We start from the raw sequence: 27,835 nt of genomic DNA on the forward strand, positions 1-27,835 counted from the left end.
AGCCCCTCTGACAGATGCTACTGATGACTAAGCCACCTGACAAGCTGCATGGATGGACAAATCAATTTGTATGAATGCACATAAGGGAGTGCTTAACTTGCTGCTGGCAGAGATGATTATTCCCCTTGTTGTGCGAGTTTAAAAAAAAAAGATGTCATTTTATCCAGTAGAATGCACAATCTATCTTAAAATTCATGGCAGGCTTTACAGAAGGCCTAGGGGAGGCAGACAGTGATACACTGTTCTCCTAAAGGGTTAGTAGCCCTTTCCATTTTGGTACCTGATAGCCTCGTCTAAAATGCCTGGCTTGATGGCTCGAATGCCTAAGTCATACAAGTTTAGTACATAAATGACTTCACTTCAAAGATGTACATGCAGAATGCAAATTGTGCTGCGTGTGGGTGACACACCAAACCATTATCATCAAACAGGCTTGATGTCCTTCAGTAGGCTCTAGAAGCATAGGGAAGATGTTGGATCATGAGAGAAAGGGTTGGTTGGTGGGGGAAATATAGTGAGAGCTGAAAAAAGCTCTAGAGGTGGGTCTCTGGCTAAGAGGGCCAGATTAGGGGATAGGTGTTACAGGAATGTGCCTGTGCCCCAGCTCCTAGAGTCAAAGTAATCTAAAATTCTAATAAAGTATATTTCTAGCTCTCACTGTTACAAAGAAAACACGACCCAAGTGTAATTGATGCACCAATGTTTGCTGGACTTTGCAGAGAAGCCATAGCTTTGAGAGGTGTGAACTGCTCTATTCATCCCAAAGGGTTGTGAATTCAAAGCTGCTGGTTTTGTGGGGTCTCTTGCCAAAACCCTCAACAGTGGACTCTGTGTGGGGGGCAGAGGACCTTTGCTGCTCTCAGCCCATCATTGTTCTGCTGAGGTGGTGTCAGCAGAGGTTCTCCATGGCATGGGTTTTCTTGCTTGAGTGCGCTCCAAGACTTTGTAACTATTTTTTTAAAACCCTACAAAATTTGAGAACAGAGTCTGGCAACACCAATAGTTGGCCACTGTGGGTATGTCTGCACTGCAAATTAAGCCTGGGTCTGTGGGACTCAGGCTTGTGAACTCGGTGTTTCTAAGTCCGTGCTTGAGTGTCAACAGAGCACTGTAAACCTGGGCTTACAATAGCTGGACTCTGGTCTCACAGCCCAGCTAACTCATCCATGCTGCACTATGCAGACATTCTGACTTGGGTCTGTGGTCAGATCTGTGGCCACGCTGCAAAATGACAGCGCTTGGACCTGAGTCACAATGGGACTCAGGCTCTGACCCAGCCCCTAGGACCTGGATCTTGAGTGCTTGCTGACCTGGGTCAGACTGATGTGTGTGTAGATGGAAGGAGGGGCTAAAATCTAAGTCCGAGCCTGGGCTTAGTGTCCAGGATAGACATACCCTGCAAGTACTCGAGTGAATGATGTCTACACAAGCTGTTTTAGCAAATAGCAACCAGAACGCTAAACACACTTCTTAAGCAGATATTCAAGACACACCTACCACCACATAATGCTAATGAAAGGGTAACATTAAGAAGAGAAGAACTGAAGAGACTACACTCTGTTGATGGGCAGCTAGGAATACTTGCAATGTATATAATTTCAATGAATATCACCAGCTTGTAAAACAGACATCTAGTTATTTTATGCTAGCTCAGTTTTTCCTTGGTACTTAGCAACCAGCACTGACAGTTTAGTCCTTAAAGCCTCTTAAAGAAAACACGTGGGCTGTATTTACAAACTAAAACAAAGAGCAGCATCAGAGGGGTAGCCGTGTTAGTCTGGATCTGTAAAAACGGCAAAGAGTCCTGTGGCACCTTATAGACTAACAGGCGTATTGGAGCATAAGCCACGAAAGCTTATGCTTCAATAGGTCTGTTAGTCTATAACGTGTCATAGGACTCTTTGCCGTTTTTAAAGAGCAGCATGTTATTAGCTGGAGAGTAACTTTATGCAGAACTAAAAAGTTTGCAGATATGTGCATACATTTCCTTTTTGCAAATTTCCAGTGACTCACCATAGCTATATATTTTAGTCAAACCCAAAGGGGCTTAGAAGAGGGATACTCAAAGTTTAAGTCTAGAAAGGGACCAGCAGATCATCAAGTCTGATCTTCTGTATATCACAGGCCACCAACACCACCCCCACACTAAACCCAACAACCAAAATTAAACTAGAGTATTACAACCCTCAGGAGACTAGGCTATCTTCCATCTGGTTTAATAAAATACATCACACCAATTCATTCCCACCAATCCAAATAATCCTTTTGCATACCTATAGCCTGAGCCAGGGCTATCACCACCTCCTGGCAAGTTGTGACTTCAGTGACCCCACAAACGATTCTCTGGACTCCATCTACCCATACTTTGAGCTCCATGGTGCACCAGATCATCCAAGAGCCATGAATGTAGTCATCAGGATGTCAAGTCATGTTTACAGCTACACCAAAGACGACGAGGCTGACTTCTAGTAATCAGCTGGAAAAGAAAATAATGCTGCCTTTTAGTGTAAGGCATTGACAAGTTATATTACAAACAATTTACTTAACATGTATGGGGTTGGGGGAGGCCTTCTTCAAAGTCAAACATTTTAAACCGAGTTAGGTTTTGTAACATGGAATGAGATGTAATTTTTATTTTAAATAACTCATTTTGAGGGCATTTCTGCATTCTCTTTTAGGGCTGGAAACCCTAGCACAGCAGCACTGTGGTAGGTCTCAAGAACAAGAAAATGAAACCGCTAATTCCTGTTCAAGATGAGAAAATTTCATACACATACAAAATAAAAATTAAAAAACCTAGCAGAAATAAGGGAGAGTAAACCCCATTTTAAAAATTCATATGGTTTTAATAACCTGCAGCTTTACTAACAGTTTTTTTAAAAATATGATTTTAATTTTTACCAGTGTCTCTTTACTCGCTCTCCTCTTTTCCCTCAGCAACATCAATTTACTCTAAAGTAATAAAGTTTAAGGTTTCATGCAAGTTTTTTGCCTGCCATATAGTACTTGGCAAGTATTTACAAACAGAAAACTCAACATTTTGAGAAATGGGCAGAAAGTAATTCCTAAAATAAAAATGAGAAATAAAATAAAAAGGCCCTAATACATTGATTGGATCTCTCAAAGTATTGGTAACTCATTGCAGAATCTTTTGGCACTAGTTCAGTAGCTTAAATAGGTAGTGGGTTCCAACTGATTGCTCCTAGAGTGGGCTTCAGACCCCACCTCTTCCCTTTTGAAATTGAATGCAGTGGAATGTGGGTGCTTAACTCTTAGGATACTTTGAAAATTCTAGCCCTACTCACTTCATGAAGCAATTTGGTGATCACTGTTCAGTTCCTACTGCAGAAGCATCCACACCATAAAACCCACTGTTACCTTGCATCATTGATGGCAGACTCAGCAAAGAGACCAAACAGACATGGAAACAGACACAGCTTAATGGGACTAAATCAGGTGGCCCAGATAACCTCCATCCAAGAATACTGAAGGAACTGGCACATGAAATTGCAAGTCCAATAGCAAGGATTATGAATGAATCTGTAAACTCAGGGGTCGTACCCATGACTGGAGAATTGCTAATACAGTTCCTACTTTTAAGAAACTACAGGCCTGTTAGTTTGACCTCAATTGTATGCAAAGTCCTGGAACAAATTTTGAAAGAGAAAGTAGTTAAGAACATATAGGTGAATGGTAATTGGGATAAAATACAACATGGTTCTACAAAAGGTAAATCGTGCCAGACCAACTTGATCTCCTTCATTGAGAAGATAACTGATTTTTTTAGACAAAGGAAATGCAGTAAATCTAATCTACCTGGATTTCAGATACAGTTCCACATGGGAAATTAATAGTTACATTGGAGAAGATGGGGATTAATAGGAGAATTGAAAGATGGATAAGGAGCTGGTTAAAGAGGTGACTACAACAGGTCATAATGAAAGGAGAACTGTCAGGCTGGAGGGAGGTTACTAGAGGAGTTCCTCAGGGATTGGTCTTGGGATCAATCTTATTTAACATTTTTATTACTGATCTTGGCACACACAAAGATGAGCCTGTGCTAATAAAATGTGCGGATGACACAAAGTTGGGAAGTGTTGCCAATACGGAGGAGGACTGGAATATCATACAAGAAGATCTGGATGACCTTGTAAACTGGAGTAATAGAAATGGGATGAAATTTAATAGTGCAAAGTGAAAGGTCATACATTTAGAGACTAACAACAAGATTTTTTGCTATAAACTGAGGGCTTATTATTTGAAAGTGACAGAGGAGGAGAAAGACCTGGACGTATTGGTTGATTATAGGATGACTAAGCTGTCAATGTGATGTGGCCATGAAAAAGGCTCATGCAGTCCTAAGATACTTCAGGAGAGGTATTTCCAGTAGAGACAGGGAAATATTAGTACCATAATACTAGGCACTGGTAAGACCTCATCTGGAATTCTGATCTTCCATGTTTAAGAAAGATAAATTCAAACTGGAACAGGAGCAGAAAAGGGCTACTAGGATGATCCAAGGAATGGAAAACCAACCTTATGAGAGGAGACTCAAAGAGCTTGGCTTGTTTAGCCTAACCAAAGAAGGCTGAGGGGAGATAGGACTGCTCTCTATAAATACATCAGAGGGATAAATACGAAGGAGGGGGAAGAGTTTAAGTTAAGCACCAATGTGGACATAAGAACAAGTGGACATAAACTGGTCTAAAATAGTTTAGGGTTGAAAAATAATTGAAGGTTTCTAACCACCAGAGGAATGAAGTTCTGGACAGTCTTCCAAGTGGGGGGCAAAAAACCTAACTGGCTTAGAGACTGAGCTTGATAAGTTTATGGAGGGGATGGTATGATGACCCTGCCTACAATGGCATGTGGCCCATCAATTTTCTACTCGCACAAAACCGAACACCCCTGCCTGGCCCCTCCTCCGGCATCTCTGGGCTGAGGCAGGGTGTTGGAGAGTGGGAGGCAGTATGGGCTCTGGGCAGGGCTGCAGGTTCTGGGGTGGGCCAGAAATGACAGATTGAGGGTGTGGGAGGGGGCTCTGGACTGGGACATGGAGGACGTGAGGGCTCTGGCTGTGGGTGCAGAAGTGTGCTCTGGGCTGGAACTGAGGGGTTTGGAGGGGGATCAGGGCGCACTGGGCTGGGATCAAGGAGTTTAGAAGGCGGTAGGAGGATTAGGGTAGGGACAGGGGGTTGGGGGTGTGGGAAAGAAAGAGAGCGAGAGCGAGCTTACCTCAGGCAGCTCCCAGAAACAGCACCATGTCCCCACTCCAGCTCCTATACAGAGCCGCGGCCAGGTGGCTCTGTGTGCTGCCCTGTCTGCAGGCACCACCCCCGCTGCTCCCATTGGACATGGTTCCTGGCCAATGGGAGCTACAGAGCCGGCGCTTGGAGCAGGGGCAGCCTGTGGAGACCTCTGGCTGTCCGTACGCGTAGGAGCCAGAGGGAGGACATGCCGCTGCTTCCGGGCCACAGCAGGCAGGCAGCCTACCTTAGCCCCACTGCACCGCCAACCAGACATTTAACGGCCTGGTCAGTGGTGCTGACTGGAGCTGCCAGGGTCCCTTTTCGACTGGGTGCTCCGGTCGAAAATCGGACACCTTGCAACCCTACCCGGCCAGTAGTAAAAATCTCTGTAACTGGAAGTCTTTAAATCATGTTCTGAAGACTCCAGTAACTCAGCCAGAGATTATGGGTCTATTACAGGAGTGGGTGGGTGAGGTTCTGTGGACTGCAATGTGCAGGAGGTCACACTAGATGATCATGATGCTCCTGTCTGACCTTCAAGTCTTTGAGTCTATGGACATTGAACTACCTTCGCATCTCACTTGCTCCCGATCTGGAAGAATGGACATTGGGAAGACACTTTCACATATACTGAACCTTTCACATATACTGCATTGAATATATTACCAAAACAGAGACAAATTGCATTGATCTGCAGCTGGCACAATTCAGTGTATTTCCATTGCCTTCAGTAAAAATATGCCAGGTTACTCCAGCTGAAGAACTGGCCCATTGCATTCTATCACCACCACATCCAACATTAAAAACAAACTTCCCAAGAGAAAAAAAAAAAGATACTCCTCTTCAATTTTAAAATTTAATTCTGAGTAAACAGAAATGCAATATAAAATGTATTCCCAAATTCATCACTATGCTGGCATTTGAAAGAACTGAACTGAAGTACAGGAACAGCAAACAAAAAAGTTGGGAGAACTAATTTGTGAGCACCTCATAAGAACAGTTTGTTCCTTGCCCATTCCTTGTGATAAGCTGCCAGTATAGACCTACCCCCTCATTAGTAACAGTCAAACTATGCAAGGGTTGTCAGCTTTAGTTTCAAACTAACTATAGCTCTGAATAAATGTGGTTTTGCAACAGTTCAGCTTTCCAAGGTTGTGAGTGTGTGTGAGAGAGAGAGCAAGCACGAGCTGAAACAAATCTGTCTGGATCATGTCCCACAAAAAGTTAATTTCTTGCCAGGACAGTGAAGATGTTGAATTTCAAAGACTTCAAAGTAAACTCCAGGGAAGCATTACCTAGATGGCTTAAGATATGATACTAGCGATGTTGGTTTGCCTTTTAAATCTTAAATGACAGCTGAATTATATAAACAGATGGAGAAAAATAAACCAAGTTAATTCAGCAAAGGAAACTGAAATATTTGTGTAATCCCACATAGATAAAAGGTGATCAAACAAGAGAAGACTTTTTAAAGTATCAAGAAAGTGGACAACACAGGGACAAAGAAAAAAAGATCTGAAAGTTACTTAGAGGAGATTAGCAAAAGATGAAAAAAAGGGCCTGGTTGCACAAACAGCTGGAATTTGATGATGCTGATGGATTTAGTACAATTGTGCTTGCAGGCAGAATTGGGGCAGAAAAAACTCAAAGTAAATACTAAATAGTTCACAGTTTAAAGTTTGTAAAATGAATTGCATTCTTCTTAGGATGCAAACATTCATCAGCTTCTATATGTAACAAAATAGGAGTCCATCCCAATAGTTATAATATAGAAGAGATTATTCAGTTTTAAACCCAGCATCTTGTTGCTACCACTGGGAGGTATCTGAAGTGCTGTTCAGGAGGCATACTGATCCTCATTAGGGAGGGTGTGACTCAGAGCCAACAAAGGACTCCCTTTGCCCCCCCAACATGCAAATAGGGCCTGAACCAGTTCCCACTCAAGTCTGTGATTCAGGCCCTTTTGAAGCAACATCGAGGGACTCGGCTGTGAAGTCTGTCCAGCGTACACAAACAACTGTGTGAAATACATATTTCAAAAAACAAAAAACAAGGACGAGTGAATATTTGATTCCAAATGTATGAATAAAAGCAGATCTCAAATATGTTCAACTCTTTAAACTCAAAGTAATATATGTCAAGACTCTTAAGAATTCTACTTCACACACACTAACATTCTTTTCAGTAAGCATCGTGTAAAATTAATCCACAGGGGGATTTAACAGTTTAAACAAATATACTTCCCACACATAAGATTGTATTTCAAACACAACCTGCATATGCAAGTATTACGAATACAAATACTGCAATTGCTCATCTGGTTAAGACTACTGCCATGTACCAACCAACTAAGTAGGTCTTTTATTGGCCCATAATATAACACTATGACTGAAAAGCCTCATAAAAGGTCCCATCAGTCACCTTTAATTGTTTATTCTTCGAAAGGCTGTCTTTGCAAATAAACAGACTTCACATTCCAAGTGAAAATGTAAAGAACTTTGCTAATTAATTTAATATACTGCTGAGAGTTGGACAGTTCAGATTTACTGGCACAAAACAAGCCATCTCTCTATGTGACAACACACACATCAAAGCATCCAACAGCCCTAATTGTTTTTCTGTCTGTCAACATCCAAAGTATTATTTTAATTTAGCAAGACAGTGCTTCCCCCCGCCACCATGCAGTCAGCATACATAATGAACAGTCCTGCATTCAGTGTAACACACGGTTTTGCACTTCCATGTTCTGAATGCCTTTATCTGAAAAAAATTAAATTATTTAGTAGAATATTGCAGTCACTTCCTGCTTCAAAAAAGCAAAATGTTCTGAACAATAAAATCTCTTTTGCAGTAGTTTAAGTTAAAGAAAAATACTGACATTTGAAATTTAAAAGGGCAAAATAACCTTACTGGAACAAACAGGAAAAGGAAAGCAAAACAACAAAAGCAGTTTATTGTATGTGCTTCAATCAGCATGGCATCAGTGCCCAGACACAGGATCGAAGGCAAGAACTGAATGATTACCAAAGACATTAATATGTCAGGCTTCCTAATATCTGCCAAATGGAACACACACGGACTTCAGACATTATGGTCTGATGTAGTGATTTCAGAATATATATTACATGCTTCCAAATAAAGCTAAAAACTGTTATCAATTTAATGTAATGTGGAATGAATCTGGATTATAAGACTGTACTATAAAAAGTTTACAGGAATGTTTGAGAAAGTTATAAAGGCCAAAAGATTTTTTTCCTATCTCTCTTCCCAGAAGATCCACTCACTAATGAGGCTAGATTACCTTTTCTATTACAATTTGTTCCCGCTCCCACCTCACATTTATTCAAGTCATTTTTGTTGCCAGAAAACTCTTAATATTGTCCAGTTATTGGTTTTTCTGCCTTCTCAGAGAGGTATGTGCTGGTAACAAAATAAAATATATATATTTTTTTTTACACTGGAGTTAGTCCTCAAAATGTGTTAGATACTTTCCAAACACAGATCATAACTCTTGCCTTGCATAGCATATAAATTAGTCACCTTAACTATTACTGGATAAGAATAAGAACTAGCTTGGACCTCTTACACTAAATGGAAACTTAACTTCAACTACCTTGTAAATTTGAATATAATTCAACTAATAAAATAAAAATCTGTAACATGTTGCCCTAGTTCCTGGTTTTAGCAAGGATTGGAAAGAGCTGTAAGGATGACTCATTGTTCAATAATATTTCTAAACCAAAGGAGCTTTGAAGCTTATTTGGTGGGCATGAGACATAGTATGGCTCTCATCAGAAATGCCCTAAAGTTCTTGTATGTTTTAGGTCCAGGATTTTGGTTCAGCTTCATCTTAACCTGAGACAAACCTTTTCAAGTTTGACAATCACAAAGCTACACCGTCTTCATCTCTTTTCTGTGCCTTCTTCCAATTGGGCTTATGTATCTAGATCTCCTCAATTATTTTGATTCATCATGCTCAAACCCTTTCCTTTAAGTCCCCCCTTTGTCCCATTCTTTCTTAGATCTTCATATTCTCTTATTTTCTAAAGGAAAAAAAATGAAGTGCCACTATATGTGGGTACACTAACTATATTATTGTTACCCTCTACCCCACAGCTTCCCTTCACTGCTGGTTTGTCACCTGCACAACTACGCTAAAGACTGCAAGCTCATTGGAATAGGTATCCTAATTTTGTGCCTTCTCTGTTCCACTCTTTCAGTTGCTGTGGAAAGTAATTCATAATAAATACCTATAAAATCCCCAGAAGAGTTAATCATTTCTGATAATTTTAAATTAACATGGCAGTTTCATACCATCCCTCATCTCTACATCGTCCATTTAGATTGAAGGCATTTCTGGACTGGGATTGGGGTGAAGTCCTGGTTCTATTGAAATCAATGGCAGAATTCCTGCCGACTTCAGTAGCACACCCCTGGTCTTTTTCTTAACTGTAAAGCAACTAGCACACCACTCAGGCTATATAAATAACTTCATTACTAGGTCAGAGCAGATTAGCACTATATTGGTCAAGAGTTTACCAAATCTTTCTTCTCCATTTCTCATGTCTCCAAAAAAACTTTATTTCTTGCCTCACTCAAAGCTGCACCTTCTTGTGCCCATGTGCGACTTGACCTAAATGATTTGACCAGAACCAGAACACAACTCCTCCTCCCCCAACCCCCAGGTTCCACACCACCAGTCAGCTGTGGGCAGTGCCTTCTGCTACTCAGTGACATTCTACTGCATCAGAATCTAGATCCCAAATACCTTGCCTTAATCCTCTCCGACATCTAGGCTAGGTTACGGGCAAGAGAGTCTGACCAGCTCCTTTAGAAATAATATATAAGCATCTACAAGGGTATGGCATTACCACTGATGGACAGGGAAGGAAGAGACTGTTCCCCCAGCAAGGAATTTCTGGTATCCAGGAAGAAAATAAAATTTTCCAAACAACTAGGAATGGAGAACGTGCCATTAGGAACAAGGCAGCTAATATTTAGCTAAGCCTCCTGCACAATATGGTGAATGGGAAAGATCCTGTAAGGTTCTCTCTCTCCCACCAGTAAAATCCTTTTTGATTACACATTTGACTCAGGAGACCAACTATGAGGTCTCTTTTCTGCGATGTTTTACTTGGTTCTTTTACATAATTTTATGTAGCGCCTCATCTGCCTGTGCTAGCTTTGGACATGAAAATGAAAATACTTGCCTATGGAAGGTACATCAAGCCTCCACATTTTTGGTGGGTCACAAGAGAGCTCAGCTTATCATCCCTTTCAACAACTTAAGAAGGTCTCAGACTATCAGCATTGCCTAAGGAATCCCTGAAGACAAGGGTGGGGTGGGTGGCGTAGGGTAGATGGGGAGAAATGATGGACCTTGCCTTGCAGGCAGTGCTTAATTTCTCCCAGGTCTTAGCCCCAGCACCTCTAGGCTTGGCAGTTCATATCCCTGGCACCTCTGGGCTTGCCGTGTCAGTTATGAAAGTAAAAAAAAATTGGTTGAGCCCTGGCACCTCTTTCATTACAAATTAAGCACTGCTCAGAGGCCTAACTCATGTCCATGCCAAGATAAAATCAGTTTCATTCAGAAGTCATGCAGGATCAGGACAAAGGAAATGTTGGCTGTAGCAGTGCCAGAAAACCCTGATATAAAAATGTATCTGAACTCTCCCTTAACTGAAAGAGGTGTTCCCTAGCAATAAACACCTTCAGGGAGTCTCAACTCCAGACAAGGAAAGAGGCCAACCCAAAACTTGTTGTTTCTGATACAAGATATTTAGCTGATTTGCATCCAGGGAACATCAGAAGTAGCAATCTAGCAACAGTTGGCTGCATCATTGTGGTCTTAACTTGTTCGGCATCCTTAACGGTGCTGCACGGAATTGAGGAAATGAAGCGTTGCCTCAGAACAGAATCCACATCAAACCTGCACTAATAAAATTCTTCCTGATATCATAGAAGATTTCCTCTCTCTCATTAGGTTTCAATTTTATTTTTCTGTTGTAGAGATAGGGAGAAGGCAGAATCTCCCCTTTACAACTGTGTAGGGAGAATTTTTCGTTTTTGGATGAGGGGGGCATGGATTGCCATAGTCAGCTGGATTGGTAACTGAAACACTCAAACCCTCCTCCCACCCTAAATTTTACACAATTTCTTTCAATATTTTAATTTCTGTCTCTTCAGTTCCCACCCTAACCCACAACCTCGGGATTTGTCTTTCTTTATTCACATATCCGCTCCCCCACTCCATCTTATTACCTCCAGCTCCTTCTATCCCCCCTCTGGTCCCTATTTTTCATTCTTGGCCCTCTCCTAGTACATGATTTTTCCTTCCCTCTCCCTTGAGAAAGAAAGCTTTGCAGATACAGCCAATCCCCAGCTGGCCATGTAAACTGAAGCCTGCTGATCAGATGCTTTAACTCAGTGTTGTCTCTTCCCCTTCTTTACTGCATTCCCGGTGTTAGTGGGAAAGATGGAGCCTGTAGTAATTTCCCTACTGTGTCCTCATGATCTCTTATGAATAAGCTGAAGACCCCACCAGCATGTCTAGCTCTTCCTACCCTATGAAGATGCTGCTGGAACAGATGCAGCAGTGCTAGGATGTAGGGCATATTTGTTGACCCCTCCCTCTCACTCCTGCTGGCAGGTGATTGGCTACAGTGTTACCTAGTGCTGAGCTGCAACTCCACTCAGGTCTGAATCAAGCTGACCATGAAGTGAGATTCTCTGCAGGATGGCTTTAAAGCCTCACGATTGCAGAGCAAATTTTAAGTCCATCTGCCTATTCAGAACCAAGCCCTACCCGTTGCCATTGTATTTGGTCAATACTTTGTACTGTTAATAGTTTCAAAAGCAGCTCATTCAAACCTTGCTTCAGTGCTTCAAAAGTAGGAGTCAAGGTGCAATGAGGCTTGGCACACTGACGCATCTCAGAGTACCCTGGAAGCATCACAAAATTGATTGCAAGGAAACAAAACGGAAGGTATACTAATGGAACAAATGGCCTATAATTCCCTCGTTTTATTTTGCCACTATTCGGAATGGAATTTTAGCATTTGTAACATTCCTTAAAATAAAAACAAAACACCCCCCCCCATATATACACTTAATCCAACAAGAACAAAAACAATCTGGAGCTAAGTTCCTTCCTCTGTCAAGCCTAAATATGAAAAATGCTCTATTCTAAGATCACTCCTGACCTCAGGCACAAAGGTGAAAGGTTTTCAGGCTATAGGCTTAACTCGGACATACCACTGAGCCTCAGTGATTGTAATTTCCATCTACTGCACCAGATCTCAGTGCAGCACAGAGTCTTGAAGTAGACAATCTAAAGCACAAAGATAGGTACCAGACCATTAAAAAAAAAGTATTCCATACATTTATTGCATCTCTCCAAAATGATCCCATTAAACTTATTTTTATACGTGTTTGGCTCAGACTCAGGTGAGGACTCCTACTAAACAGGATCTGAAAACTTTCACGTCCTGAGTCACCACTTTGAATCTGGCTCAGTTTGGTAGTAACTATCTGATGAGGGATTGTTGTTCTGTATGAAACAAACTGGCAGCATCAGTCCACATTCCAGGTGCCCATATTACAAAATCATTGGTACAACTGGTTTTAATTGGCAGTCTAAGTAGAGATCAAGGATTGAATGGGCATGGGAAGTAAACATCTCATCTTTGTACATCAGCCCTGCAGATCTGGGATGGGATGTGTTGCTTGTGTAACATAGGGAAGCTTATACTGATGCTATCTGGGTTTCACCTGTTTAGTGGACAGAAGATGTCACTCTCCAGAGGTATCAGTCCAAACCTTTCTTCCAGTGCTAACTACACAACTACCCAACCAATCACACATATACTTAATATCAATTCCAGTATGAGTCATTCCACGTCAAGTCAACAGATAAATTCATTACATTGTGGTGACCGCCTGGGCCCCTAAAATCTCACTTCCTTTGTCCCTTACTTACGGAGAATTTACTGAACCTATGTAGCAAATGCAACGCTACTGAAAAATGGCAACTTTCAATGGAGGTAACTTCTGGAAGTGCTTATGCACATGGTCCATATTTGTACAATTTAATGTGATCTAGAATAGAATGGCTTGGTATTAAAAAAAAAAAAGCCGAGACTAGGGAACAAATTCTATCATAGCACAAAGATTTATAAGAGACAACTGAACTACAATCTATGCAAACTGCTTCAAAATTCCCATGATGCCACAAGTTTATCCCTCCAAATATCCTCAATTCATAATGGTGTTTCTTCCCATTGCTGTACGAGAGCAGGTTATTTTCTTAATGGGCTTCACAAAACATTAGTTAAGGCAGAAAATTCCTGTTTGTTCACAGTTCACAATATCCCCTGTACATGTTGCCTGCAATTGCTTAAGACCTTGTCAGGAATTTGAGTGAAGACATTTGTCCACAATAATTGCCTGCATTTCGACCAAAGCACTAATGAAATAACCAACTCAATTTCAACAATAAGTAGTTTAACCCTTCTTTCTGTGAAGTTAAGTCAATTCTTTACTGTTCATTCAGGAACACATGCAGTACCTGCCAAGTTCTTCATTTCTAGCAGTTTTCAGTCAAGAGGAAAAGAGCATCTGAAAAAAATTAACAGGTGGAAAAAAAAAGTTTTCATCCTCTAACAAAAGATTAATGCAAATTGATTAAGCTTAAAAAAGCCACAGAACCCCTAACCACACCTCCCCTACTTCTAAGGCTGAGACCCAAACAAAGAAAATGACAGGTTTCAGAGTAACAGCCGTGTTAGTCTGTATTTGCAAAAAGAAAAGGAGTACTTGTGGCACCTTAGAGACTAACCAATTTATTTGAGCATAAGCTTTCGTGAGCTACAGCTCACTTCATCGGATGCTGATGAAATGAGCTGTAGCTCACGAAAGCTTATGCTCAAATAAATTGGTTAGTCTCTAAGGTGCCACAAGTACTCCTTTTCTTTTTGCAAACAAAGAAAATGTCACCCTGAACCACTATATTTTTTAAAAAAAACAAGGAGTCCGGTGGCACCTTAAAGACTAACAGATTTATTAGGGCATAAGCTTTCATGGGTAAAAAACCCACTTCTTCAGATGTATGTGAAGATGTGGGTATCTGAAGAAGTGGGTTTTTTACCCACAAAAGCTTATGCCCTAATAAATCTGTTAGTCTTTAAAGGTGCCACCGGACTCCTTGTTGTTTTTGTTGGTACGGACTAACACGGCTACTCCCTGATACTTGACACCATGCAAGGCACTATAATTTTGTAGAAAGTTACAGGTGTGGAATGAACTGACATCTCATCCTTAATGCTTTTTCTGAAGATATCTAAAAAAAGAAAAAAAAATTAGGCCTTACAAATGAAGTATTTATTTGTTTTAAAGGAATTGGCTTAGAAGTTTTAAAGTCAATTAAGTGTATGGTTTACTGCACACGTGACTATTAAAAAAGGAGAAATTATCTCAATGCAAATAAATGATGTTTATGAAACAGAAACAAAGCAAGGCATTTAAAGCTCAACCAGCATAGCACGGATTTTAAAATGGTGACAGACTCTTGACAATTTTCTTCAGCGTTAGAAGGTCACATCATTCCTTAAATAGGCAATCCTCTAAGAAGCCCCAAGTTACCAACTCAGAAGCCCTTAAGAGAAAAGGCCTCAGGGTATGCCTGTATAACAGGGCAAACCGGGATATAATTTATTTCCACAAGGGAGTTTTGAAAACAAACTGACCTGAAACAACATCAGTGAAATAAAGTGAATAGGCAGGGAGGAGAAAGGGGAAAAAGTTCTCTTTCTAAAGTTTGTTTTGTTGACTGTACTTACTTTCACAATTCCCCCAGGACAAAAAGAACAAACTTCTCTGTGCTTTTCCATCCCCTATTTATAAGGGTCACCTGCATCAATTAAGTATTTCGCATCTCTAGGCAATTGTTAAGATTTTTTAAATTGAGTTTTTACATCATGGCAAATTTACATGCAGTAAAGTCATAATATAGGGCAATAGGTTAGGTACTCCTAGGTACTTCAACTCCAGGCTGGGAGATATGGAGTTAGGCTTTTAACCCAAATGCAATACAAAGAGATGGGAACTCAAATACTCTTTTGCGAAATTGCCAAGAACCTTCTAGCATCTGCTGGAGAGGCAAGGAGCCTGGCTGCTCCACTCTACCTCCCAGAGTGAGGGGATAAGGCTGATGGTCACTCCACCATTCTGCTTCTTTGGACTCAGAACTTTGACTAGATCCTCCCTAGTGGGCAGCTGGAGGAGTTGTCATTTCAATTTTCCCTGCTGGAAAAAAAATCAACATTTTATAGCAAAATTGAAGTTTTCCTACAGAAAATTTCAGTTTTGCCAAAGGACATTTTTCATTAGAAAAACATTTGGATGAAAACATTCTGACTCACTCAGGTCTTCATTTCAACTGTGTCACTCTCACTGAATCTCTCCAGCAGCTCCCTCCTTTCTCCACTGCATCAGCCACAAGCCACTCATCTTCATTTTAAGGCCCTTCACTCCATATGCCCCAGCCTACTTATCTGGCCTACACTCTCCAGACATTGACTCCCTATCTCTGCTCTGCCACCAATGCCAGCTTTCATCACCCATGTGTTAATTTCCCATGTGTTAATTTCAACTGGCACCATTGCATTTCTCATGCTGCCTCCTACACATGGGAGGAACTGCACATAAACATCAGCTAAGCCACCTTATTGTCCTCCTTTAAATCCCTCATCTGATGCAATGCATACAAAAACCTCAACACTGTTTGGGCAGCTCGTGGGCTAGGACCACTACTTTTCATGCTGACCAGTTTTGCCTCAATGTCTCCTTGTGCAACCCCTCTATGTCTGTTGGATCCATCTGTTGTCTCTAACATTATACTTGGATTGTAAACTTAGGGCAGGGAAAATCATTTTATTATGTGTTTGTACAGAACCTAGCATAGTGGGGCGCTAGCCCATGACTGAGACCCCATGGGCTACCAAGATACAAATAATGGTAATGATAATATGGAGCAAATATAACGATAATGAGCAAAAATAATGATAATATGGAGCAAAACAATTTTGCATAAAAAGTAAATTGTGCACATATGGTATCCCATGTGTAAGTTCTTTGAGAAAGTTACTACCATTTAGAAATGGCCATTTTCTGAATAGATGTAATTGCATGGGTTTAGTGATTTGATCAATCTGAATCTAGGGAACTGAAAAAAGTTAGGATTCCAAGGCAGCCTATCATTGGTCATGGGAAGAGCATGTAAGCCTTTCCCAAAAACCAAACAAGGCTCTCTCAATGCTCTCTGCTCCCTACAATGTATGTCCTGATTTAGTAGGGAGCAGCCCTTCTAGCTGTTTTGTTAAAGGAGTTAAAAAATTAAGCTAGTTCACCTACATTTTGGAAGGAAAGATTAAGTCCTAGCTCTCAAAGGAGAGCTCTTCTCCGGCCCTGAAGCCCACAGCGATGATTCAAATAATCATTAATGTGTTTTCATCATCACTGGAATTGAAGTACAACTCTCTTTTAGGCATGCTGGACTGCTTGAACTTCAACCTGAAACACTGACATCATTGCCAAGGGAATTGTTCAGCATTTTAAAAACCTCAACATGGGCAATGCAACACAGCTGACAGTACTTTTTTGTTTTTATTATTTTTGTTTTTCTTTTTTTAGGAAAAATGAAAACAAGAATTCACTGCTGCACACAAATTGCAGGGAGGTATATGCAAGGCAAACTTAAAGCTCTTGTTTTCCCTCCCAGAGAATCTCTGCTGGAGGATACAGAAGTTCTGTGGCAAGGGAAGTTGTTTTTGGTGTGGGATTTACATACTATGTAGGTGGTCAAGCTTTTTCCCTCCCCACCCAATGGAAGGATGAGAGAAATTCCATGCATGGAAACAGATGAGTTCCACTCCCCTATATGGGAGTAACCCACAGAAGAAAAAGACCCTTAATTAAAAAAAAAACAGTTGAGGTTGAAGTCTGATTTGTCCATTTATTTACAGTTGTTTCACTTAGTGAAATTGATTGGTGACATCCTAGTTGCTACACGAACCAACAGGTAGGGCCAGTGGGTTTCATTTAGTAACATTTCAGAAGAATTTAAGTTGATAGTGCATTTTATTTGTTGTATTGTTTTTAAACTGCATATCCATAAAGACCTAAAAATGATATTGTGAAGTCATAACTGAAGTTTATGAGTTCACAAAGTTAAAATTCTCAAACTGCAGCATAAGGCCACATTCAAAAGCTTCAATACATAGTCCTAGTGTTTAGGTCTCCTCACAGAAATATAAAAGCTAGAGAGAACAGTATCACTTTAACTGAATTCCAGTGCTGGCTGGGCCTACGGTCATATTGTTTCCATGTGCAAACACCATGTGGTATATTCTGCACTTTGCTGACAACCAGCAATTTAATACCAGTCTTCTGAATCCTAAACAAACAATACCATAATCCACTGTCAGCCACACAATAACCGCTGCACTCTATCAAAACATACATTAAAAAGATAAACGCTCAAAGGAAACCTGTAGGAAAAAAGCCCAGATTCTAGTCTAGCCTCTTTTCTAATGTGTCTCTCCATATACAGTCACCCTTTGAATTTTGATGTTATGGATGCAAACCCATACAGGAGTATGAGGTTCTAAACTTTGTACCGAAAGCTAAGAATTCTAACACACACACCTCTATCTTTTTTCTAGCCAAAAATAATTTAGATTAATGCAGTCTTTTAGTGAACAGTAAGTATCTAGGCACCTGAATTGCTCAAACAAATTTCAGCACAGATACAGTAATATTTGTAACTTCCTATATTTACACTAAAGTATTATAAAAATAATTAGTATTTGTCATGGCACCTGATAATATAAAAACTGACAAATCATTCTACAGAATTGTAGTTGGTGAAGAACTAAGTTTCTAAGTCAGGAACTTTCCTCTTACATCTTTCAGGAATAGATGGTAATTATTCATTTGAAACAGGACTAAGCCACGGAAAGACTTGGGAAACCTGGGTTCATGTCCTTGCTCCACTACTGCGCCTTCTTGAGTGACCTAGGGCAAGCCACTAAGTCTCTCTGTGCCTTAGTTTCCCATCTCTAAAATGGGGATAATAGCATTCTCCTATCTCCCAAGGGTATTGCTAGGATACAAATATTAAACACTGTGAGGAACTCTGATTACAGTGTAATAGGGACCATACCAGTAGGTAGATAAATGAAAGCAGTTAAAATGGATAGGAGCAGCATTAATTTTTACATATTTTTAAAACCATCCCAAAGAGAAAAGGGATTCAGAGTTTAAATAGCATACAAGTATCACAAGCAACTTTCAGGAATGCTAAAAAGGAAACCGATATATACCAGGTGTTGAAGTTTAAAATCAAACACTGAGCCTCACTTATTTTGAGAATCAGTTTAGATTTTCAATATTTTTGCATATACCAAAAAGAATAAACAGGGATTAGCAAATTTTGAAAAGCCCACACAAAATAACATGCTCAGAAATTTCACTTTAATCAGTTTAGAACACATTCTTGGGAAATTTAGTGTCACCTCTACATTCCTATCAACATAAAAACGTAACAAAACACATTTTAACTAGGCAACTTGATGAACAGACAGTATATCTTACCTACAGCAATTTTAATCCCTGGTTCAAAAAACATACTGAATTCTTCATTAAGAGTGCATTCCCTCTTGTGATAATACTCAACCAGAGGGATCTAATGAAAAGTGACCAAAAGTGACCATCTACTTTATTAAACTTTGACTTTAATAACCAGGGGGCAGCTAGAACAATTAAGCCTTCAGTTCTGTGATGCTAATAGACCTCTGGTATTGTTAAGATTTATTGCTTTCGCTGCCAATTTTCCTTGTGATGTTGCAATACTAGAGGAAATGTAGCTCTTGGCACAGAGATTCAGTACAATACAATTGGTAGTTTCTGTCCAGACACTACAATATGTTGACTTTTTTAAAAATGGCCTGCCAGAGGTCAAGCTGCCCTTCATGTGCTTTACTAAGCAATGGGACTCAGCCTTGAAATCCAACCTTAAAATCTGATCTAAGGTTAGTTTTAACTTCGAAGCTGTCATTATCAAAGTCAAACATAAGGGATGTGTCTTGCTGCAAGAGCAGTGGTAGAAAGTGCTTGTCTTTTCACCAGGCAAGTACTAAAGTGCTCTGTAAGCCTTTAGACAAATGAAGAAACCTGCCACTCAGTGAAGTGCTTTACACACTTCATAGAAGAAAAACAGATTCACCTTAAAACTTCTACTCAAGTAGCACAGCATGAACAGATCAACATTAACACAGAGCTTATGAAGACTACAATGGAGCTTTCTTAACCTAGTTATGTCCTATGGCATTAGTGTTAGATCACTGCAAAAACATATGGAGTAAAGCTAAAATTGTCCTATTAGCCGAGTTTAACCGAGTATTTAAGTGAAATACTTAAAATTGGTCCAGTGCAATACCTGAATACAGATTACAGGAATTTTTCTTGAACCAGAGAGATTGTACAGTCTCTCCACTGTACAACTTACAGACTCGGTATTCAGTTATCATAAAAAATTAAACTGAAACTTCATGACTCCAGACAGAACACAGCTTTCCCTGAAAAATGCCACTGAAGGCAACAGGTTGTAACTGCTACACTGTGCAGAGGTGTCAGCTGGCCACCACAAAATGAAAACTAAAATGGACATAGGAGAAAAGATGGGAAAGTAATTAGTGGGGAAAACCTAATTCAGTTCTAAACAAAAGCTATCAATTTAGCATAAATCACTGCCAATATATATTTTTATCTCTTATACCCTATGAAATAAGCACCGAATTCCCCTCATTTAACAGGCAAATTAATCAGCTTAGGCCAAATGTCATGATTCAACCCCCACACGTGTGGGATGAAGTATCTACAGACTTACAAATCCTTAATGAAATGATGAAATGAACATAATGAAAAACAAACAGAGGAACTGAAAGTAAAGCACCACAGATTTCCCAAGCTCTTCTCAGATCTTAACCAGTAAATTAAGCACCAGAACAATATATACAAGTTTACAAAGAAATAAACCCATGGCTAAATTTTTAGTTTAAGTTGGTGATGTCTTATATGATACATGGCAATTTTAGAAAATGATCTTTAAGGGAGATGACTACCTACTACATCATATACAGTTTGTTTCAAAGATTCCAGAGCACTTTACAAAAATTAATCCACAGGTAATCATGTAGATGGGTATTTTATACCCACTTAGACAGGAAATCTGAGACAAAGCGTTTAAGTGATTTGCCTGAGTGAGTTAGGGCTTGTTTACAGAGGACAGTTATACTAATATAAGGTAAAACATGAATTTGAAGTATTATTGCTATACTGGTATAACCCCATTGTGGATACTCAGATTCCATTATGTTAGTGCCTTTCTGCAGTTCAGCTTGTTGCTTTGGAAGCAGTTTAAACTAACCGGGAAAAAGCTAATCTTATTGAGGAAGGAGAGTGCCCACACATGGACTTATGCTGGTATAACTACAATGGCTTAATTATACCTGTATAACTTGTGAAACTTTCCCATGTAGACAAGGCTTTAGTGGCACATCCATCAATAAGACAAATGTTACTCTCTGTCATAATTTCTTTGCCACTGCTGTCAGGGTTACTGTAATACAATATTTGTTTTAAAGTATCACTTTGAGGCCCCAACTAAGATCAGACTCTGATTGTGCTGTATGAACATGTACAATAAGTAACAGTCCCCGCCCCAGAGTTCAGAATTTAAATACACTAGATAGAAAATGGGTGGGAGGGGAAAACGGAGGCACAAAAGAGGTGAAGTGACTTACCTAAGGTCACAGAGCAGAAAAATGGTACAGCCAAGAATAGAACCCAGGTCCTACTAGCTCCCAGTCTAATCCACTATCTGCTAGTCTCTCAAGCAATTTGCACTGAAAAATTGAAAACAAAAAAGAAAAACTTTTTAGGAAGGGTCTGGGTGTTTTATACAATTTATAGCTCATTTTATTTATGTGCCTATTGTCTAAGATTTCTAAATTTTCCAACTGTTCACAATACAGATTCTGCCCCCCCCTTCTTTAGCTAAGCCTCCTAGTGCAATGCTTAAGGAGTCTATATGTCCCCCATCATTAGACTCAAAACTTTACAAGTTAAAATGTTGGTAAAAAGAAAACCGGATAAAAATTGGACGACTATGGAAAAATACATTACAGTAGAATCTGCAGCAACACCTAGGGAATCTATACAAAATATAAGGAGACATTCCCTTATGTCTAGTTCTCCAGTCAGAACCACAGAATTCAAACCTGTTTGGCTCATTGACAAAGCTTTCAGATTTCCCTAATCTTCTATTCCTCTTACACGTACAGTCTCTTTGAAAACCATATTTCTTACAATTCAGGGATTGGAGACAAAAATCTGCTGTGTTTAATTTAGAGATTCAATAACAAAGTTAGAGTGAAAAACAAAAGAAGAATTGATTTAAAGTTTTTTTAAAAGAGAAAAAATGAACTGGAACCTGAACCATTTATTGGTGCATTAATCGGAGATGCTTTTCTTATATACTCTTCAGAAATATTTAGTTTGCTGTATAATAAAACATTCCACATTAGAATACTGACATTTTCTGAAGTATCCAGAGGAGGAGAAAGTTCTTGATTTAAACAATTCTATAGCTGCTTTTGACCTCTCTCTGGATAATAAAGGTATTCAGGATATCAAAATAAGTGTCACTGTCATCTAAATCTGCAAGGTCAAGTTTTCCCTCGAGTGTAATCATAGCTTTTACATCAATTGCAGACAGGGAAATATTTATGCAACAAGTATGGAAGAGAGAGTTTTATATAAGGATAACAGCCATATCTTTCTAAGGCCACAAGGTGAAAATTATTGCTACTTAGAATGCATTGATCAAGAATTGTTTGGTGTTGTGGGTTGTTTTTTTGCAAAGAAGTTTTGTGCACTGCAAAACTCTACTTTTTAAAAAGACAACAGAATATACTTTGTGATTATGACGACTGTAAAGAGCCTCTGATTGCTCCAGTGTCGTTAAAGAAGAACACTTAAAAGTCTTGAAAGTGACTGAATTAGAGATTTTCAACTGATGCAATTTTGAGGCCCTGTGGCTAACATTTTTTTTTTAAAAAAAAAAAAAAAAACCCTTTGTGCTGTTGATTACAGTGTTGTTAGATCTTTATGGGCTAAAGATAGAGCAATAATTAACAAACTTGGTTTTCTTTGCTCCCCCTTCTGAGAGATATTTCTACTTTAAGATGTTAAGTGGCTTTAAACATCATTGAGAAATGATGATGTATAATTATTGTGAGATTGTGTAGTTGTGCTGTTTGAGGCATTTTGTTTTGGATACTGTTTATTGGAACAGCTTCTGAATTTAGAAATAAAGAGTCAGCTAAATGATGGGCCACAAGCTGCTGCTGAAAATGGAGCCAGAGCACTGGGGAGAGCAGAAGAGTTCACATTGTCAAAGGAACTTCATAGAAGAGGGAGAGCATGCATGTAGGCAAGAAGAGGCCAGGGGAAAAACATCAGAAAATACATATTGAGATTAGGCAAAAGGATGAGAGTTTTTCCCCCTATCTACTATACTCTTAGCTTCCTACTTTGAATTTTTTTTCAGAGCAAGCAGACAATGCAAAACCCTTCCAAAGATCATTTACAAACATAAAAAAATTAAAGAGCCATGTTTTGATAGCAACAGACTATACCAAGATGACCTGTTTATCAATAAGTTATTGGCACATTTCTCAGATGGTTGGTGACTACCAACATGTGCCAAAGGTATGCACAAAAAACCTGCTAGTGACAAAGCACTAGGACAAATTGCTTTATTGGATTTGAAATGCACACATGCAGGACCTGACTCACCTCATTTACACCTATGTAAATCACTGAAGCCAGTGGAATCATATCGGTTTAAAGCCAGCGTGAAAAGAATCAGGCCCATAGGGTACATGTAAATCAAGAAGCGATAGTATAGTTTTCTGACTGGTTCTGGCATTCATAAGTATATGATGTCCTTTTGCCTTTTTTAAAAAGTGATGTGTTTTCAACTGACAACTGTGTTCTATACATTAGATTTCTGCAAAAACAAAAATTCTTGAATTCTCAGAGTATAAACCCCTTTTCTAACAAACCGTATGTCTCATTTCTAGAAACATTACATGCCCTTGTGACAATCAGTCTTGCTAACCCCATGCATTCAAATATCAACTCAGGTCCCCAAAATATCATGAGTTTCACTTAAAAATAATGAGAATAAAAACAACTATGAATCTATAACTATGAAATCTGGGGTTTTTATTTTCCTAGTGGGTTTTGGGCCATTAGGTCGTCACATTTTCAAACTTTTCTCTGCAACCACGATGGATACAAAAGTTTTTTTTTTTTTTTGGTTCAATGAAAGCTGAAATACTCCTGTAGCCACACATCTCCAGGAGCTGGGACTTTAAGAAATATCACAAGACTTGCAATAAAATCATGAAAGTTGGCAAGACTTCAGGCATTGTTTTGAATGCTCCTGCTCTGAGGTAGGATTTAAGTAAAAGCTGCTTACTGGCTATTTTGTTCAAACAAAACTGGGACAACAGATAATAAGAACAAGGGCACAAAAAGCAGGACTTGATCCATGTGAAAGTGACCAGAAACATAAAAGGGGACGTATTCCTTAAACTGCCTGGTGAAGTGACCAGAGTGCATTTAGGAAAAGGGGACAAAGGGGAGCTTTTCTGGGCAGGGCTGGCTCTAGGCACCAGCAAACCAAGCACGTGCTTGGGACGGTGCTTCTCAAGGGGCGGCGCTTCTCAAGGGGTGGCACTCTAGCCCCCCCCCCCCCCGTGCCTTTCCCCCCCACCATTTCAGCTGCACTCCGGCTTTTTTTTTTTTTTTGCTGAGCGCTTGGGGCGGCAAAACACCTAGAGCTGGCCCTGGTTGTAATCAAACAGTGCCAGGAAAGACCTCTTTGCATTTTCCCTTTGCCTCCCCTGACTGACAGAACTGCAACACCTTACACATTACTATTACTGAAATTCACTTATTTTCTCTTTTGACATGCACTTGGATATAGCCCATTCTTGCTTGCTGCCACAGCCAGCAGTCACTGTCAGCTTGGGGCAGATTTAGTTTGCTATTACAATTTTATCAGAAATCCCTATTTTCTCCATTGGACTGATCTGGAGTATAAATCACTGTAATAAAAACATGACCCAGTCCTCATACTCAAATTTGTCGAACATAATCAGCGATCTAAAAAAAAAGTTAAGGGAATTTACACCACCAGTATGTGAACAAACAGTGGGCTTCTTTATGTAGTAGGGTCTATTTCTCCTCTCCCACCCACATATATAAAGCACCAAGGCAGAAATACAGGGTTCCTTGTCAAGCTATTTTTATTTCCATACTGTTTCCCAACCTTTCCTGCATAGCCTGTGAAGATATCATCATAGTGTGCCTAATCATATTTCCAACTCATTAGCACAAAGGTAACTCCAAAATGTATGCATGTGCGTAACTTTTTAACAGATGAACTCATGTCTGCAAAATTCTTTGCGGGGATAAGGGACAAGGTTTATAAATTATACTTCTGTAGTAACAATGAGGAGTCCTTGTGGCACCTTAGAGACTAAGAAATTTATTTGGGCATAAGCTTTCGTGGGCTAGAACCCACTTCATCAGATGCATGGAGTGGAAAATACAGTAGGCAAGTATATATACATAGTACATGAAAAGACAGGAGTAGCCTTACCAAGTGTGGGGGGGGTCAGTCTAATGAGACAATTCAATTAACAGTAGAATACCAAGGGAGGAAAAAAAATCACTTTTGGAGTGGTAATGAGGGTGGCCCATTTCAAACAGTTGACAAAAAGGTGAGAGTAACAGTAGGGGGGAAATTAGTAAGGGGAAATTAGGTTTTGTAATGACCCATCCACTCCCAGTCTTTATTCAGTTATTTATACAGCTCACGAAAGCTTATGCTCAAATAAATTGGTTAGTCTCTAAGGTGCCACAAGTACTCCCCTTCTTTGTACTCAGATTGACACTCCTCTAAATGTCCAGTCTTCCCTCAAGCTAGGCTAAGAGTGACTAAGGTGCATTTCAATGAGTTTAAAATCAATACAACATGCAAGCGCAGGTTGTGAGAAAGACTATAGCTAAGTTTTCATACGGGTTTATACAAAACATTAAGAAGTTGAGCTTTGACCCCTTGCCATAGATGGTGTGTGTAATACACATATAGCTTTTGCTCTAAGCATTTTTAATAGCTGCATACAATGAAGCTGGCATCACATTTTACTGTATCTGGCTACTGCAATAATTAAGCATAATTTCCCAGCAGTCGATAGATCAGTGGAATAACTGAAGCTAAGCTAAACTATAAAAGATCAGCCAAATAAACTATAAATAAAAGTATGATTTCATAGGAAGGATACTAGTTTCATTCTTTTCACTGCTCCGTGACAAAAATGTCTAATGTTAAAAGGTTCTATTTGAAAATATAAAAAAAATTGTTCAGATGTTTTTGCAGTACAACAGTCTGTATACATTCTGATCTTGCCTTCCTTTGCATGTAGTACATTTTCTTAGAGTGATCTCTTCTTCCTGTGGTCTATTTCTGTGTCCACTCCCCCTCCACATGTTTCCAGATGCATTCTGTCTCAGTCTTCCCACCTTTAAATTTTCACTTTGGCACTTAGCAGGAAAATGAGAATGACTGCAAACTCCAAACCACCATCTAGAGATACATTAATGATCACATTTTTAGTATCCCCCCCCCTTCCCATTACCCAGCAACACATCCAAAACCTGTTTTATCTTCAAGGGCAACACCCAATCACACACCTGCCCCCCCCATACCTGTTTCAAGAACAGTAAGTGACACTTTGCATTACAACTTTACAGCAACTGCAGAAGTCAATCAAAAGCCATTCATTGGTGCTTATGCTTTTTTTTCTGATAAAAAATCTACCTCTGCCTTGTAAATCTAGTTTAACATTTGACCAACTGCAGGAAGTTTATCATTTTAAGCCTTTTGCAGTACACTTGTTCAACATAATGAAACTACAAACCAGGAACAACTTGCAGGGATTGGAGGGGGGTGGGGGCATCTGATCCAGGCTTGATCTACAGCTGACAGCAGTAGGTTCATGCTGTTTCCTGCCCTTAAACTGCCTACTAGGGGAACAGGAAACCTGCAATTTCTCCCCCCCGCCCCGCCAAAAAACCCAAAACAACCACCACCACAACAGACCTGTGGTGGTTATCTAAAGACAGGGAAAAAACACCCTAGAGCAACCTAGGGAAAGAATCAGTTGTCCCTCTGAAGAGAAGTTTCAGGCTTGGAGGAGAACAAGCCTGGTGGTTAAACACAGGAATTACAGTCAAGAGATTCTAGTTCTATTCCCAGCTCTGCCAGATTTCATGAGACACACTTCTGCAAGACACCTTGGCCAAAATTCTTATTAGGAGGTGACTCACTACTTTGGGTGTTAGGTGGCCAGCCGGAGACACTTTAAAACAGTCTAATTTTCAGAGGGTGGGTTTTCAGCACCTGCTGAAAACAAGGCCTCTTTTAGGGGGGGGTCTCAAGTTGGGCACCCAAAATTGAGGCACTCCAAAAATCACTAGTCGCTTTTGAAAATTTCAACCTTCTCTGTACCATCATCTGCACGCTGGAAGATATACTTGCCTATTTCAGTATGGTGTTCAGGATAAATTCATTAATATTTGTAAGTTGCTTTGAGAGCCTTGAATGGAAGGCACTATACAATTGCAAATAATTTATTATATTTGCATGTGCAGCTCTGCACTTCAGCAGTTTTGCATTAAATGATGAGAGGGGAAAGCAAGCACTCAGTCATTGTGACAAGGGCTACAAGCAAGGAAATGGAGAAAAGAGATGCTTTTATCATGATATTCTACAGCTATGCTCTCTCACCAGTTTGAACAAGTGCAAGGTCATTAAAAAGCTACAACACAGACCGTGCAGGAATAAAAGGCACATTGTGTTTTGTTCTACTCTGAAGAGGGGGGGGGGAGGGAGAAAAAGATGACAAACTATCTTGTACAGTATTCAGAAAAATGAAGTAAAATCCAAGAGTTGGGTTCCAGGGATAACATTGTCATAAAAGGAATCCTGATTTTCTTTTCCATGCAGCTGTAGCCCAAAAGAAGAGAAGTGAGGCAGGTATGCATAGCAATGCTGAAATATTTGTTAGAAACACTGAAAAAGCTAGAGGTAACACTTAAGTTTCCTTTCTGATTATTCCCTACACCAGCCCTAACTTCCAGGGCAGCAGAAAGGGGGCGGTGGGGGGAGGGGGGGGAATACTCCACTCTCCAGACACCTTTTTAGGTTAGCTTGGAACTCACCCACCTCTTCATTCTTCTCTGTGGATGCCAGCAGCAAAGTGACGATGAGAATCAGAGGAACTTATCATAAGTCCCACAAACAGAAGTGTGATGAGACACCCCTACATTCAGAGAGATGAAGTTCTGCTGCATTAAATGATCCAAGTGACGATTTTCAAATAGAGAATAAA

At 39.9% G+C, this 27,835-nt stretch overlaps 1 protein-coding gene across 6 annotated transcripts in view; it reads right to left on the bottom strand.

Annotated features, from left to right (window-relative positions):
- RASSF8 (Ras association domain family member 8) overlaps positions 1-27,835 on the bottom strand; it is a gene marked incomplete at its 5' end in the record, with an annotated part of 121,820 nt that overhangs the window by 23,755 nt on the left and 70,230 nt on the right. For 2 of the 6 annotated variants that reach the window (XM_084641086.1, XM_084641089.1), the window contains one exon: positions 2,274-2,476. The exons of 1 other annotated variant lie outside the window; for it this stretch is intronic. In XM_084641086.1, the coding sequence (XP_084497212.1) occupies positions 2,274-2,391 (118 nt within the window). Of the gene's footprint in view, positions 1-2,273; positions 2,477-13,815; positions 13,866-21,109; positions 21,212-27,669; positions 27,782-27,835 lie in introns of those variants that run through there. 3 more of the 6 variants (XM_084641088.1, XM_084641087.1, XM_084641085.1) reach the window with 3 other exon arrangements.

Source organism: Lepidochelys olivacea (genome assembly GCF_965140295.1).
Source record: "Lepidochelys olivacea isolate rLepOli2 genome assembly, chromosome: 1".
NCBI lineage: Eukaryota > Metazoa > Chordata > Testudines > Cheloniidae > Lepidochelys > Lepidochelys olivacea.